Raw genomic sequence first — 17,485 nt, 5'->3', positions numbered from 1 at the left:
AGCCAGTGGGCTCTGAACACAGAGATAAGAGGAAGCCAACCAAATCACAACATACAGACTGCGCTGAAAAGGTAAGAACACACCAACAAAATATTCCTTAATATACATATCTACTCGAGTAGGGATCATCAAAAAAGTGCTTTAATTAGAAATTTGCTAATCAGAAATTAATCAAGCATAACATTAAACCACATTATATTCATCCACTAATGCACATTTCTCCGTTCAAATAATTCAAGCTAACAACTACAATTTGACAACTTAATCAAGTTTTTGGTAATTTTTTGTTTTGTTTTAAAAGCAGTAGATTTGAAAAATAATGCATAACACAAATAATTACATTTAATGTAATATTAATAATAATAATAATTTGGGTTAAAGAGTAACCATTACAGAAGCTCTCCTCCCTATCGTGGTGGACAATTTGTGTGTCCCAATGATTCTAGAAGCAAAATTTTCTGTGGGTTTATGCCCCTGACAGTTTTAAACGTCATATCAGTAAATTACTAAAGTTGCCAGAAATATAAATAACTGAAAAAAGTACAGATACATCAGTTCTACTTAAACACAGTAACAAGTGTTTGTACTACACTGAAGGAAAAAAAAAACTTTGGATTTACTTAATTCACATATGGTTGCACATATACAGTATCATTTGATGGTTCAATTTTTTTTTATTTTAGTTTTTGGGCAAAATGAGAGAAAATTACTTAAATTAACCAAATTTTAATCATGTGCAAACCAAGATTAGGTACTGGTACTTCTTTTGCAGCGCTATAGTGTTACACTGTCTATATGTGCCTTGCAATTGATTGGCGACTAGTCCAGGGTAACCCACCTCTCGCCCAATAGTCTGCTGGGATTGACTCTAGCTCAGCCACGACACTAATGATGACAAAAGCTCAAGAAAATGGTTGGCCGGATTGGGTGAATAAGATTTAATATTCAAAGTTCATTACACCAATTTTGGGTGGCTGTTTGGAGCCTCCCCCTCATAAAAAAAAAAAAAAGATGGCTCTTGACCACTTTAATCCAGCTCTGGTAACCTGCTAATATTTCATCTTGGCATTCATCGGAACAATGTGTTTAAATTTATTTCAGCTGCCGGTGAGGGAGTGGATCTTCAAAATGTTGATATTGTACCTGGCAGTGCTTGGCACTCTCGGTAAGGCAGTGACACAATTTAAACACTACCATGCCAACAATTTTTTTTTTGTCAATATGTTGAAGTTATTTGCAAGATGTAAGCCTTGTCTCCCCGAAACCTGCAACTGTTTAAAAACGTATTGAAGTTGAAATGCTGTTTTAGCTTTGCTAATAATGAATAAAAACTATTCCTACGATAAGGTGCTGCTGGGATGAGCCAGACTTTCACCAGCACTGGCGAGATTGACATCACCACGTGTCCCATCACGTATTACGGACACAAATATGAAAAAGTATATGTAAGTAACAAAAGTAAATTTTTGCTGCAGAAAACAACACGAAATATTCTAAAACTGCTGAAAATAAGGAATTTCAGATCTAAAGCTCTTCTTCTTATGCAGCACATTTTTAGTTTATGCATAAAAATAAAGAAATGTTCTCATTGTGAGAAAGTTATGGGGATTATTAATATGTAATGCATTCAAAATGGGTTGTATGGCACACTGGCTCTTAATTCCATGAATAGTATATCTGTTTGTTATGGCAACCCTGGATAACAACCTAAAGCTAAGCATTTGCTAGGCTTAGCACTAACTAGGGATTCACCGAAGTGAATTTTTTTGCCCGTAACCGATAACCGAAAATGAGAAATGCTTGGCCGAAAACCAAAACGTCCCCCCCAAAAAAAGAAAAAGGTATTTATTAATGTTTTTAATAAAAAATGCATCAAAATAAAAAACAATGTTTAATATCACTCTGATTCACCATTAACTACAGTTCACTCCACATTTTCAACACATATTACCACTGTAATGATTGATAAATAAATTAGGTGGATGATTGAAAATAACCACAAGCATACAGTAAGCACACAGTCCAGTGTCATTTAATTGTGTTTGTTATTCTATGATAAATAAAGTTGTCGTTAGCACACAGACACAGTCCTTTTTTGCATATTGTTGGACGAAATAATCTGGAGATGAAGCTTTACTTTTGTGAACTTTTTCAAGTGTCGTCACTCGTCAACCTCAATTGATTTGGGTCGCTGCTGATAACGCAGCTCTCGCTTCGGTCATGTGAAATAAATTCATTTATCATGTAAAGGAACCGGGCGCCGTGTTGCTTATTCAACGGGGGCTTTATTTGCATTTCAGCAGCAAACAATTTGCTACGACACTTCAGTTGCAGAATAAGAAGTTCGATCGCTGTAAGCTAGTGAGTAGCTGCTACACGCGCACACTTGCCTTGTGTTGTCTTCCGCATTCTCTCATACGGAGATCACGATACTGCATTCCGCTAACACTTTGTGCCGTTGCCATTATTAGCCTCAAGGCGCTGGCTTTCGGCTACTGCTCATGAATTAACATTGAGGCGGAACGCTCACCCCAGCGTCATACATACGCTTGCTTGCAGCAGTTTTTTTTGCTTGTGTAACCACAACATCCTATTTCGACAATATTTTTTCGGCTCCAATTTTATTTCGCCCAAATGCCGAAAATGCATATTTTTCTCATTTCCGGTGGCCGAATATTCGGTGCATCACTAGCGCTAACAGTCTTTTCTTGTCAGTTTATGCTAGCCTCATTTTCTAATCTTCTCATCTTCATCCTGTAATGTCAGGTGGCATTCAACAACAGCAAATTTGCGCTTTGCTTCATCGACGCATATGAAACTTTCGACCAAAACGACTGCATATTTGTATCGGGAGGAACAGCAGACAATGGCAACTGGTCTGTGCTCACGCAAGAAATCCCCACCGGATCCGGCATCCATCAAATGTTACCAAGCCTGAAGCATAGCGGGAAATGTGTCAACGTTATACCTTTGACAAATAGTCACCATTCCAAGGTGCGTCTCCTTTTTTGTTTACCTGACAACACCCAACATATTATCTTTTTAATGTTTGTTTAATTTACATTTCATTTTGACAGGTTCAACAAGTTGAACTGGGAAACTTCGGAAAACAAGCAATTTTGGCCATCAAGACATATTCTGGGTACACAAATGTTGATCTTGTAAGTATTTAGATCACAACCCTAAACTAACAAAATCACTATCTTATGACCCTGATATGCACAGTATAATAAAATTACAATAGTCATTGCGTGAGATGAGTCTCACAGGGGGTGGGCGGTTGGGCACAACAACATGAGAAAATTAAAGGAGAAGAAAATTGCCATAGCCAATAGCTGTGAACGTTATAAGCTCTGAAGTCTGAAGAGTGCGTATGTTGCAAGACTGCTACTTGTGTTTTGGTCGAGAGAGCAGTCTGCCTTGGTGGAAGCAGAAATGAGAGGTATCATGATGTGAATTTTTGCCAATTTGGATATTACTGAACTGGTGCAGATGATGCTAGCTGCTGAGATCCTGAGGCCATTTAAACTCGAGTGTTAAATTAAGAAAATACACTCAAGTTTGTTGACCACATCATAGATGAAAAAGAGTTGGGGAAGTTTCACGTTATTTGAAAAAAGGCTCATTGTCCCACTTTTTGGAGACCTGATTTTCATTTATCTTTATCTCATTGAAACCCAAAAATTTATTTACACGTTTTTTAATAATTTGTCCTTCACTCCCAAAAACGTGTTTACAAGTTTTTTGTTTTTTATTTTTGCTAGAGCATACACAAGGCTTTGATGCAGCCTCTGACCTGAAGAGGTCGCTTAAAGCAATGGTAGTTATTGAAAATTACAAGACACCACGCAGAAAATGTTTAACTTGCTGCCACTTTTATTCCGCCATTTCCATCACATTGCTAGAACATTCACAACGCCAGTCCCGCAGGAACTCCTGATACTTCACCACATCGTGCAGTAAAACCTCGCGATACTTGGCATAGTACAAGGAAGTCAACAATCTCCCTCTTTCTTAAAAAAAAAAAAAAAAAAACATTGTCATGAACCCTGAACATCAATGGAATGTATTAACCCACACAAAAAAATGCCCATATGAACACATGAATATAAGTGCACATAACTTCCTTGTACCCATATACCCGTCGCCTAGGGCTTTAAGGAGCACAAGAGGTGAAGCGCCTTTTTTAGTTAAACAGTCAGCGAGTTGTGATTTTGCATCTGACCAACGCACCTCTTTGATTTTGTTTGCCTGTAGGAGCTCTGTAATGCTGCTTATTTCTAACCTATGTTTCTCTTCTGTGACCTGTTTTGTGGACTTAAGAGCATCAAATAGAGAATGGTTATCGGTTACACAGATGAGAGGAAGAGTATTCAGATCAGTTTTTCCAGTGGTGAGCTCAGAATAAAGTGTTGCCAAGAACATTGCATTGTCAATGCCATCCGACATGGCGAGCGTTTCTCCTGCCAGTGTACTTCTCACTACACGTCTGATTTTCTTAGATTGCCAAAATAGAGGGGAGAACGTTCCCATTTTCCCCATGAGAGCAATTAAAGCACCTCCTTGTGTGTCTCCATCTGGAAGATTACCCAGAAAAGCATTACTGAAGACAGCCGAGCTCAAATCATCACTCTTGCCCAAATACCGAAACTTAAGTGTAACTTTCTCTGACTTAAGTTTACAGATCACCTTGTTGACTTCATGCATGGATTGTAGAGTAGCATTTTTAATGTTAGATGACAGGCTGCACGTGTCAAACATAATATCCGGTCTTGTTTGCTTGGCGACCCACAACATTTGTCCTATCTTGGACCTGAGCTGATCTCTCTCTGACTCATCCAGTGAAGCATCTCTCTGTACAGCTCGTGCTTTCTGTAACTGAACCGGTTGTAGATTGTCAATGTAACTGTGCTGATGCACCTGCACTACACCACCAACAGTTACAATGCCAATCCCCACATATGAAAAACTCATGTTCTTCACGGCCCACATGAAAAGAAGTACAGGGATAACATTGGAAATGAAGAGCTTCGATCCTGCCCAAAGAAAGTCATCAACATGACATGCCAGTACTCCACTGACCTCAGACTGCTCATTCTGCCAATAGAATACTGCAGGGTCAACTTTTGACATTTAACCTTCCGTGTTCAGCATGTGTTGTTTTACTTTGTTGTATCAATAACGGGGAAGCGCCGGCCAGTCCATACACACATTTCTTCAGTTTCCACAGAACACCGTCCACGCCAGCTTCTGGTGGGGGACAAATGTAAATGTCTCTCGAGAGTTCCATGCCCTGCAAAAAGGCAGACTTAATATCCATAAAATGAACTGTCCATTTGTTTTGACTTAACACAGCTTAACAGCAGTCTGAGTGACTCAGATGCACATGTGGGGGAATCCTTTTGCAACTCGTGAATATTTTCTTCAAAACCTCTTGCCACAAGACGAGCTTTGGGAACAATACCATTAGAAATTCCTTTAAGTGTACAGACCCATCTAGTAGAAATGCATTGTTTACCCTTGTTAGTGATCTCATCATAAACATTGTTATTTTTCAAGTTTTTAATCTCTTGCTGTTTTGCAGCATCAAAAGAGATATCTTTGGTGATGAGTACATCAGCATCAGTGTTTTCACGTTCTGTTTGAAGGTTAGCAACTTGTGACATGTCTATCGCTTTTCTTTGTCTTTCACTCCCATTAGGTTCAAGATACTGCAAATTGTACCAGTTTTTGTATTGCCCCTTGGCTTTTCCTGCTCTGCCTAAAACTCTGGCAGTGTGCCGAGCATCATCATCTTTGTTTGTAAATGTGACCACCTGACCTGTTCTCAATTTTACATCGGTAGAAGAAACAGTATTAGTTGTATCACACTCTGTTTCTCAATGCATCTAATTAGTTTGTCAGAGAAATTCTCTCTCATTTGTCTTTACGATTTCAGCGATTTGCTCTTCTCCATTAGCACTTTGTTCATCATCTGTACTCACAGACACATCAGTTTGAACCATGTATTCATATTCTTTACCATTTTGGGGAACACTGAGCACTGCAGGTTCACACTCATTCTGTGCATTTACTTTAGTTCATCTGGATTGGTGTACTATGACAAGAATCCCGCCATGCCTTATGAAGACTACAGCACCATCCTAACCAATAACTACAGCTGGACCTTTCCACTCTGAACTGTCTGCTCTTTTGTAAAATACTCTGTCTCATGTCTCATACTTTTCATCGGTAGGTCTTAGCTGTTTACGTAGTAACCTTCTTATTCTTTCTGAGCATTCAACTTCTGTGAAAGCCTTTCTGGAAGCATGCAATACAGCTAAATGCTGCCCTACTCTAGTACTCTACTAATATATTAGTACTCTCCAGAGCAGGTAGTTTAACAACCAAAACAGAAGGAAGGTTAGGACTTTGTCCAAACACAAGTTGGTGTGGACTATAATCATGCACATTGATCATACTGTTTTTGGCCATAAGCCAGTCAAGAAATGTTTGCCAGCCACACCCATTTTCCTTTTTCACCTTCAAAAGGATCTTCATAAGAGTCATATTGTGTCTTTCGAGGAGTCAAAATCCAGTAAAACAGCTGGGAGCAAAAGGGGTTGCTTCAGTGAAAATGGCTGGGAGTGAATGAGTTAATATAATAAAACCCTCATATATTCTGCTTCATGGGTTTCTTTGTCCTTATCACAGGTGGCGGACATACAGGTAAATGGTCAAACAGTTTCAAAGCACGGCTTTCCAACCAACGAAACAAGCATGGGCATCATCAGAGACATGAGTGGATGCCGAATGGCAGGTAAGCTGTCTAATTGTATGGTAAAACTCCCTCACATGGACTTTTCCCTTCCAAATCCCAGGTTCTGTTTACATTACGAATACCACTGTAAGCGACCCCTACATTTGCTCTACGGTGACGTGCGATGTGAACGGAGTCGCCATGGCAGTCAATGAATGTCCTCCCATGCACCATTGCCAGGGCAACGGCAGGTAAATGAGTGTATCGCCCAACTGCTTTATCTCCGGGACGCCAAATGATGTTGCTGTTCGTCACTTCATTAGATGTGCCTTTAACACCATGTGCACTCTGACCGGCTCCACTGCCATTGATTTCGTTGGCCGCGTTCACACTATTCCCAACCGCTGTGGATACAATATAATGACGTCAGACGCTGTCCCAAACGTCCGGATCCACGGCGTTTTCCGGGAGCGACGCCGTAAAGATGTCATCTTCTTGGACCACGTGATCCTGCATCTGGACAGCGAAGATGTTCAAATTAGGCTGTTACAAGGTGGCAGAGTTGAGGTAAGTGGACATCAAGGGTCCGGAGTGGAGTAACAGTGCACCAGAGAGAACCAAATTGTTCACTCACATAGAAAACACCAAATACACAAGGCATTTGTTGTCAGTTCATCAAGATCATTTGGGTTATGATGCTTAATGAACTACAATATGTGCTCTTCTGATGGTTTAAAGAGCAATGGCGAGCTGGAGGATGTCTCCACTACAGTGAAAGTCGTCCATGGCGTGGAACTCTACAAGGGCCAAAGTGGAGTGACTTCCAAAATATTAGGCTCCAACTACAGACTTTCTGTCTTCTTTGATGGCAACACAGCACAGGTCCACCTGATGGGTATGGACAAAAAAATGAATGGATGTTTGGGATATCACGTCATGACCAGTGGAAATTTATATTAAATGCTTAACAGTCAATCGGCAAACACGATTGCATCAGACCTTTAATCCCAGGGTGGTTGTGAACGGGTCATTGATGTTTTCAGTGGCTCTACTCACGTGGACAAAATGTCTTTAATCCGGTCAGTAATTGGATTGGAACTAAACTGCGCACACAAACTTAAAAAACAAAAAAACAGTGTGATTGCAACTTGCGTTTACATATATCCCACGTTTGATCAGAATAACTTATTTTGACATGTGCAAAATTGTTTAAGTTACCAGAAACAGTAAAAGTAGCAGTTCTGTTGTAAACAAACAAGCGCATACGTTCTTCTCGGCTGTAACATTTCAGATACACTTGACTTTTGAGATGGAGCTTTGCTGTGTCCTCCAGACCAGGATTTTTCTTTACTGGTCTTGGTTATAAAGCGTCAAAAAAACTTCTTATTATTATAGTACTTAACGCTCGCACCCGTCGTTATTGTTTACTGTCTTTTCCGCATTATCTGACGTAATTGACAGGCGCAAAGAGGATTGTTTCAATCCAACAATCTGATTAACTCATTCACTCCCAGCCATTTTCACTGAAGCAACCACCTTCGCTCCTGGCTGTTTTACTGGATTTTGACTGATTTCACAAGGCTCACAGAATATTGTGTTCTATTGCTTCAAAAACATGGAACCTACCAAAAGAAAGATTAGAGTCTCTTCATTCATCACAAAAAACCTGTTGGAAACACTGGCAAAAAGAGCTTGTTGCAACATGGCCCTGACTGATCTCGTATACTCTGCTGCCACCTGCTGACCATTTTTTGTAATAACTACCAGAAGCTGCATCAAAGCCTTCTGTATGCTCTAGCATGAAACAAAAAACGTATAAATACGTTTTTTTAGAGTGCCGGACAAAGTATAAAAAAACTTGTTTTTGGGTTTGAATGAGATAAAGTTGAATGAATAATGGGTAATGTATTTGTACGTTTTGGGATTTGAATGAGTTAAGTGATTTCATGCGCATTGATTGGAATAAGAATCGTCTCAACCCACCCCCGTCAATTGGATACAAAGTTTGATCTGATTGAGTCTATTCAGGTCAGAATAGTCCGAATGGCATGTTTACATGAATAATTTTTAAACAGATCAAGGTTTTAATACGATTAAATGTGTACATGTAAACATAGCCATTGATAGTCAGCTCCATTGTCATAAAAGTGAAAGGACATCAAGCTTGTAAGATAAAATTGTCTGATTTTGGAGGATTCATTGCTATTCTTTCTCTTCTCACAAATATCATTTTAAGCACTGAACCATGGTGTGCAAAGATTGATGGAAAATGGGTGGCCGTGAACATGAAGTATAATAAAAGGATCTGTAAATCTGCTTTCAAATGTACCTTTCCCCAAAGGATGTTGTTTGAAAGACCCATCAAACGGAGTCTTGTGCTGAATCAATAAAAGTACCAGTGTGTCGCACCAAACTAATGTTCTACCCTCAATATTGACAGGCAAAAATGGAGCTCCTGTGCATGGACTATGTGGCAACTCCTCTTTGGATTTTAACCGAGAGAGAGTTGCTGAACACAGCGTCACAGGGTATGTCAACAACCCGGCCGAGCTGCCACAGTTCAATTTAAACGAGTGGATTGTTTGCTCAATGTTTGGTGTTAAATTCCCACACAGATGTGAGATGCGACACGAAGAAGCTGATGATCGTAGGATCAACTGCAAAGCTACAACTGAATGGTAAACCAGATGTTTAGAATACCATTAGTTTCCAGTTTACCACCTATCTTCCATGTCTTTTATCTCGTTATGCAACAGGTGTCTTCTCCTGTGGGAGGATCCCTTCACCCAGTGCCACTTGCACATCGACCCAGAGCCCTTTGTATCAGCCTGTGTCAACAATTTGTGCCAGTATCCTGCAGTAGATGGTCTCAAGTGCCAGTTACTGGAGGCCTATGTCCGAGCCTGCCACAGCCAAAGCAATGTCAGCATTGACGGCTGGAGGTCAACAGCTAAATGCGGTAAGGGCAAGTTTTATCAGAACACGAGATCTGAGTCCATACAGATTTCTTGCCAGTCCAATACTGGCCAGATCAACTTCATACTTTTAGGGATTGTTTCTCTTTTTTTAATCAACACTACCAATTTCATAGCGGTACTCTTTGTTCAACTGCTGTCGGGATTATCCAGAATTATGGTTTCATGACAAAGCCATTGATTTTTCATGATACTGTGTCCAGATTCTGGTCCTCAAACCCTTTGTCAAGACAAGTATTGTAGCGAACACGAGTTCTGTGGCGAAGGCTATGACGGAGAAACCCACTGCCTATGCCGGGCCATTTTTGCGTCCAACTACAGATCTTCGGACAAGTTTGGTATGTCGACGACATCACATGACAATTGTCTAGGAATCTTTGTTGAATAACCATTGTCAAATGTGTGTTCAGGCGAGCCGATGGTTTGCAGCCATTCGTCTGCATCGATTGACATGTTCTGTTGCCTTCTGGCGGAGAAAGGCATCGACTATGCGAAGCTGCACCTTAATGATGAGCGATGCGAAGGTGTCATAGATAATAAAACCCACATGGTGAAATTCAACTTCACTCGGGACGCAACTTGCGGTGCAATCATCAAGGTGTGTACCCCTGTGGAAAGCAGACACTCTTTCTTTTACTGCTGTTTGATTTGTTGTATCTCGACTGCTATTAGGTACTAATAAAGTCTGTACATACTATACTGTATGTGACCCTCTAGGCAAACACCACCAAAATAACCTACCAAAACATTATTGTGACTCCAGACATCTCCAGTGTGGTGACACGTTCCAATAAATTGCTGATGGATTTCTCCTGCCATTTTGATCAACCAGACCTTGAGGGCATGGCCATCAGAATGATAGACAGGTATCCCATTGCAGCTATACTAAAATGAGTAACAGTGTAACATCTTACGCTGCTTGCTGTGCAGTCCCGTGATTAAGCACTTCACGTCAGGAGAGTGGAATTACACATTGACCATGGCAGCATACACTGACCCTGACAGAACACAACTCATAGAGTTAAGCACTGGAGTCCGGCTAAACCAGAAAATCTGGGTAGAGATCAAGGCTGACGGACTAGGTGGAAGTGCCATATCTCTGGTGACAGAGTCATGCTGGGCCACCAATCAGTCGACTTCAAATGGAAGCCTTCGATATGACCTCATCAGTGCAGGGTGAGACTCACTCAGAAGGGTCAACAAAGATGTTATCAGTGGCGGTCCACGTCATGTCTTTGATGCTGTTTTCGAGCAGATGTCCCAACCCTGCTGATGGGACGATCAAGATTGAAGGTAATGGGGAAGGAATATCTAACTACTTCTCCTTCAACGCGTTTAAATTCTCGAACAACAACAATGAAATGTTTCTGCACTGCACAGTAGAGCTATGCGTCCAACGGGGAAACTCTTGCAATCGGGTCATTTTGAGTTTTCATCCATTAAGAAAGTATGAAACTATTTTAAACTCAGGCACTGATTTAAATAATTTTTTCCAGATGTGCAACCATGCAGGAAGGAGGCGGAGATCTGTGCCTACAACGATTGCTGACGGAGGTCCTTCTATCATCACCATGGCTTGGGCTTGAAAGGTGGGCAACTTTCACCGCATCACCGGATGAAAGCAAGCCTTTGTTCTCCTCTCACTGGTTATCCTTGGTTTCTTTATGAACTTCCTGTTGTTGCCATGTGCACGTATGTTCAGTATATAGTTTTAACCCGGATTTAAAAACAATTATACTTGGGACTGACTTTACTTCCATTTGCAACTGATTCCATTTGCATGCAGCCTAACAGCTAAATGCCACTTGACCATGTTTGCTTTGAAACCTGGGATCCACTAATTGACCCGGGTCTGCAAAGCCAGCAGCCCCGTCGGCTATTATACAGTACATCTAATAAATACACAATGGTTCCCTTGACTGCCCATTATTACATTATACATTTACTTGACACACATTTGCATTCTCATGAAATGAAGCTGGAACCACAATACAAAAATGTAGCAATATAATATTAAATACTGTATGCTATTTATTGCATTAATTGTGCTATCCATACCTTTTAAGTCCAATGATCTTCCACAATGGTGTGATATTATTGCCACTTCACATCTTGTCTTTTATGTTCTTCCAAGTAAAAGTAGACAGACAGTATGTTGTCATCAGCGACGACTTACCAGTCTACTAGTAAAACGTTTTTTGAAACTCAAAAACACTTTAGTGTGAAAGGCACTCACATTTTTTTTTATTGTTCACAATTAAGTTATAACGCAAGAAGATAGTAATTTCAACAATAAATGTGTCCATTTAAAATTGCTGGGGGGGCTCCATCCGTGGCCCGGGTCTCGGCGCTCCGGTAAACTTTGGGGGGGTGGGGTAGGGTGGAAACGCTGTCTTCGCCCTACAACTCCCCTCCAATTTTAATGCACCACACAACTGTGTGTGTGTGTGTGGGGGGGGGGGGGCATCGGTTGCGGCAGGCCGCAGTATCGAGCAGTGCTACGGTCTCCTGTCCGTGTCACCGCCGCGTCGCCGCACCGCCGCGCCGCCCCCCCCCCCCCCCTATTTATTTTTTTAATGCACCACATACACTCACTGACATGCCTGGGAGGCGGGTGGATCGGAGCGTGGGGATATCATTTCCTTCTGCTCCGGTTCACCTGCTCCCAATTTTAATGCACCACACACACACACTTGTATATACACTGGGTGGGGTCTTGGGGGCCTGGGGGCGGCTGGGGCTGGGTTGGGATGGATGGCGGGGGTGGATGGGGGGGCGGTGGGGTCTTGGGGGGAGCGGGGGCTGTGGACCGGCGGGGTGCCTGGCGGGCCTGCAGTGCCCCGTCTTGCTGCGTTGGGTTGGGGGCGCGGGCCGTGTTGGGGTGGGGGGCGGGGGTCGTCCTTTGGCGCTGCCACGGCCTGGGGGGCCCTGAGGTGTTGCGCTTGCTCTGTCCTGGCAGGGGTCGACGGTGGAGATGTTCATGCATGCCAGATCCACCACACCAACATCTATCGAAACTCAGACACAATCTGCTTCTTCCTCAGGTCATTGAATCGGTGGAGGCTGGTGTCTGTGGATCTCACTCTGCTTCGTCTGTCCTTCCTTCCTTTCCTCAGTCTCTACTTTGGTCTCTTGAGGTCTCCCTGATTTGTTGGAATTTAGATGTTTCTGGGGTTGGTGGCCCAGTGGGTGGTGTCTGGTCGGTGCTGGATTTCACTTTCCTTTCTTTTCTTTGGTCCTTCCTCAGGTCTCCTGACGGCGGTGTTTGGTTTAGGTGAACGGTATGGGATTTTTTTAATAGATTTTTGGCGAACTAACGAATACACACACACTCACACGCACGCACGTACGCACACACATACACACGCACATACACATACTCACCCACATACAAAACAAAAAATATTTAAAAAATAATAATAATAAAAAAAGAGCAATGATGTATATAGGATGTAGCTAAATTTCAACTTTTAAGTTTTTAATTAGCAGTAAATTGAAGTTAGTGTTTGTTTAAATTTGAATGCATCATTTAGGAGTTTGAATGGGGATTCATTAGCAAGACTTGTGTTAACTAATTGGACTTGTTTGTTAAGCGCAATGCTTGCATCATGACACATGTTAGTTTCACACCTTTAATTGCATTCACGTCATTACAGAGCACTAAATGTAGCAGGTGTGAAACCTGTGTGTATGCTGTGTGCCAGACTCACACCAAAACATGATGAAACAAAATACTGTAAACAAATATATGTTCTTCCTTTTAAGTGCAATACAGTTTGTGATGTAACCATCACACATCAATAATACACAATACGACTACTGCACTATAGACACTACATACTGTACACACGCACGCATACACACTCATCATTAATTGCATCCTCTTTAAACCATTCCTTTTTGTTCTATTCTTCCCCCAAAAACAATAATAAACATATATTATAAATAAAAAATACATATTGAACCCACAATCTCTGCATTGGGAGACAAGTAGTCTACCACAAATCCATGCCACCACATCGTAACTGGTACATGGTAACATGGTAACTTACACATTGAAATTCCAGTTTAATTAATAGCAAACTATTAGAACACCATGCCAAGAATGACTGCACATTGACATTTCTATAACACAAAAAACTGTGGCCTCCATAAAATAAAAGACATAAAACTGTTCAACTGCCTCAAAAAGAGTTAACAATTTGACAATGACACTGGTCAGACTGATTCAAAGTCACAAACTTATTGAGGCAGGATGTAGACCTGCACCTTCTATAGCCACCTCACTTCGTCTCATAGAACAGCTTATTAATAAAAGTTTTCAACTAATTAAAATATGTACATATAACAAACTTAGTTTTTAAAAATGAACCTTTTAAATTCATAGATGCCCTTATTTGCTACTTCCTAACCCAATGAATCAGGGGCACAGATGGGATTTGGGGGGAGTGGTTGACATATACATACATATATATATATATTGCTCTGTAATTAAGCTGTTACGGTACTGACAAATTATGTTAATTATTTCACCGAAAACACTTATCAGCGGGTGTTTTTACGCCAGGATCCCTGTTTGGTATAATGAGAGCCTAGCAAAGAACGAACTTCATTGTTTGCATGAACCATTCAGAGTATTATTTCTGTATTGTGAATCGTAACTTGCAGAAATTTACGTTTCACAGCAATTGTTTTTTCTTGTGTGCTTTGCTTTCATTTCTGATTGCATGATGCAGACCAATCTTTGAGTAGCACTCGGAAAAATAACTTATGAGAGAAATTTATATTCACATTCTAACTGATGAAATCTGCACACTTCTTTTACACTGTTGGGTTGTCTCCAAGAGGGAGAAAAGTCAGAGTAAACTGTAGAAAAGTGGATCAGATGATGGTTAATGCTAGAATGTTGGCTATGGGTAGTTCATTGAAACTTTCTAGGAAGAGTATGATAGAAGCAAGGAATGAGAAGGAGGCAAATTTGAATGTGTTTCTGTCGCCAACTGCGCCGCCACCGTATGCTGAGCCGCCCACGGAAAACGTGTTTGAGCCCATTAACCCGTTTACTGATTCCCCATATGAAAATGCTATTCAGATGCTGCAAAATATGCAAGCTCCCCTATTAACTGTGAATGGGGGAAGTCTCAATGTTGACTGGAATAGTGAAAGTTCTGACAGTAACCAAGTGAAACAATTGGAGGAAAAATTGGACAAAGTGTTGCATATGAATGATGGGCCGCAGGAGAAACTGACCCAAGCCAAAACTTTCGGCTTGGAACTGAATAGACACTCTGAAGTGCCCCAGCTAATTTGCAGCAAATGGCGTACAATTCTTGCACGCTTTGAAAAATGAACAATGAACTAACAGAACAAAACCGTATATTGAAGGCTGAACAAGATGACTTGTTTTGGCAACGAGAGCGGGAAATGACTAATGAAACTTCTAGTGCATCTATCGCATTGCAGATATTCAAAATCAGCTGGCCGACCTAAAATGTGCAGTTAGGACAGCTTCAGGGACACGCCCTGATTCTGCATTTGACCACACTCACGACATTAGCATGACCGGACGTCTCTCAGACAGTACTCCCCAAAAACCAGTGACGCGTTCTCAGACAATTTTTCAAGCCCCAATGCTGGCAAAAGTTGACCCCGCTACAGAAAATTCTGCCATGGTTTATAAACCTTACTTGCCCTCTGACTTGAGTGTGTTGTTGCAGAAACTTCCCCCAATGCAGGTGGGGGGTGGTTGAGATCTGTTCAAAGAGCGGTTACAGGACAGATTTTAACCGCGGGGGATGTGCGCGCGCTCTTGACGCAGGCATGCCCTCGTTCTCAACTAGAAGTGTTGATGAATAATTTAGGGTTGTCCTCTTTAATGGATGGTGAGGCTCTCTCACGTGATAATTACCTGACACTGTTTTCAGCGCTTGGCTCACTGTTTCCAATTCCTGAGGTTGTCATTTCAGACTTGATGTTTGCTCCAAAAGCTGACGAGGAGGCTGCGGCATTCATTGATCGTGCCCTTGTATATTCTTTGAAAACTGGACACTTGCCGACTGACTCTGCACTATATTCGCAAGTTTTTAGAGCAGCGGTGCTGAAAGGTGTCCCTAAGTCTGTTGTGCAGGCCATGGAAGTGAATCCTGATCTTCCTGGTGCAGACCACACCAGATGGCTATCTCATCTGAAACAGCACCTACGGAGGTATGCTAAAGACTTAGAGTCAAAAACTGAAAAACATAGGAATACTGAATTACAATTAGCAATTATGCAATTACAAACTTTGAAGAAAAAAGAGGAAAATATTGCTCCTCCGGCTTCTACTGTTTACTCATCACCTACTGTTATGTCTGAGTGTATTATGTATCAGTCAGGTCCATTCATGGGCTGAAACCAGTGCTACAACTGTGGCCGCACTGGACACTGGGCTCGTGACTGTCGTCAACGCCCACAAGGCTGGAGAGGCAGAGGAGGCAGGCGTCAACAAGGAGGGCGCGGCTACAACCAGCCGAGGGGACGTGAGTCACAGAACGCCCCACCCCACCTGGCTCCACCCCAGCAGCAGTATCCACCTGTGCCAAACCAGCAATTCCTGCCGCCACCTGGTGGACAGTTTCCATAATGATGGGGCCCTGAATTCACATGCCAAGGTCTGCAGGAACCTATGATTGAACTGACGGTAGGAGGAACTTCTTTACCATTTATGGTCGACACTGGAGCTCGTCACTCTACCATTATGACATTGCCACCTGAAAGTTCCCTCACCGCCGAAGGCATTTCTTGGTTGGATTCAGGGGATGAGAAACTATCCTGCATATGACAACTCCTATACACACCCAGTGTTTCACACAAACTTTGCTGCACTCCTTTGTGTTCGCACCGAACTGTCTAGTGAATCTTTTGGGAAGAGATCTTCTCATAAGAACTGCTCCATTGATCCAGTGATCCAATAATGAGTGTTACTCCGACACCAGGCTTCCTCAAGGTTTTGTGTTGTCTCCTGGACTTTTCAATGCTTCCCTTCGACAGTTGCTGTCACCTCTCCAACTTCCTCCGGATGTTCTTTTGGTGCAGTATGTGGACGATCTACTCCTAGCTGCACCATCCGAGGCGTCCTGCCTTCAAGCTACACAGCTCCTTTTGAGCCATCTGGCTTCGGTGGGTTTGAAGTGCTCCAAAGGCAAACTCCAAATTGCCCGACCTCAGGTTTCTTTCTTGGGTCGTCTTTTCTCGAGACATGGAACAGGTATGTCTCCGTCACACAAAGATGACATATTGCACTATCCCAAACCGACAAATGTCAAACAAATGTTGGCTTTTCTGGGTCTTTGCAACTACTTCAGACATCATGTTCCGGATTTTGCGGAACTGACTCATTCTCTCAGACAATTAGTTAATGAAAAAGGAATGAGAAACCTATCACATATTCTTTTTTGGACTCCAGCTGCTGAAAACTATTTTGTTCTGCTTAAACAGTTCTTGTCATCAGCTGCAGCTCTTGTCATCCCTGACTACAACAAAATGTTCTTTCTGGATGTTTCTGGAAAAAAAAACCAGCAGTGTTTCTGCAGTTCAATTGACTAAAGCACTGGCCTCATCAAATTTGAATTGGCTACAAGCTCTTCCTGTTGCATTAATGAATGCGCGAATGTCACTAAACTCAGCCAAAGGCTGGACTCCGTTTGAATGTCACACCAACAGACCATTTCCGGCTCCAACGGCACCACTGGAAGAGACGCACCTTGCAGGACCTCCAGAACTCAAACAACTA

General features: G+C 41.9%; 1 protein-coding gene and 1 pseudogene across 2 annotated transcripts; both read left to right on the top strand.

Moving 5' to 3' along the window:
- The first annotated feature begins 1,080 nt into the window (after positions 1 to 1,080).
- LOC147164303 (uromodulin-like) lies at positions 1,081 to 11,626 on the top strand. Of its 2 annotated transcripts, XM_086091434.1 has the most exons (17): positions 1,081 to 1,165; positions 1,348 to 1,445; positions 2,767 to 2,994; positions 3,078 to 3,161; positions 6,694 to 6,799; positions 6,861 to 6,990; positions 7,063 to 7,306; positions 7,478 to 7,634; positions 9,180 to 9,267; positions 9,355 to 9,417; positions 9,496 to 9,698; positions 9,918 to 10,052; positions 10,125 to 10,312; positions 10,432 to 10,580; positions 10,645 to 10,890; positions 10,970 to 11,132; positions 11,211 to 11,626. In XM_086091434.1, exons 1-17 carry the CDS (start codon positions 1,081 to 1,083, stop codon positions 11,298 to 11,300), a joined length of 2,457 nt encoding a protein of 818 aa, XP_085947560.1. In that variant the 3' UTR covers positions 11,301 to 11,626. The 2 variants fall into 2 exon arrangements, with proteins under 2 accessions (XP_085947560.1, XP_085947561.1); XM_086091435.1 differs by lacking the exons at positions 1,081 to 1,165; positions 1,348 to 1,445 and adding an exon at positions 2,137 to 2,361.
- A 3,309-nt stretch (positions 11,627 to 14,935) lies between these two features.
- Positions 14,936 to 17,128, top strand: LOC147164302 (uncharacterized; annotated as a pseudogene).
- Positions 17,129 to 17,485: the final 357 nt, after the last annotated feature.

This window comes from Leptonotus elevatus, chromosome 12, assembly GCF_054856555.1.
Source record: "Leptonotus elevatus isolate MCC_2025b chromosome 12, RoL_Lele_1.0, whole genome shotgun sequence".
Lineage (NCBI taxonomy): Eukaryota > Metazoa > Chordata > Actinopteri > Syngnathiformes > Syngnathidae > Leptonotus > Leptonotus elevatus.
This window is presented reverse-complemented; position numbering and strand designations above follow the sequence as displayed.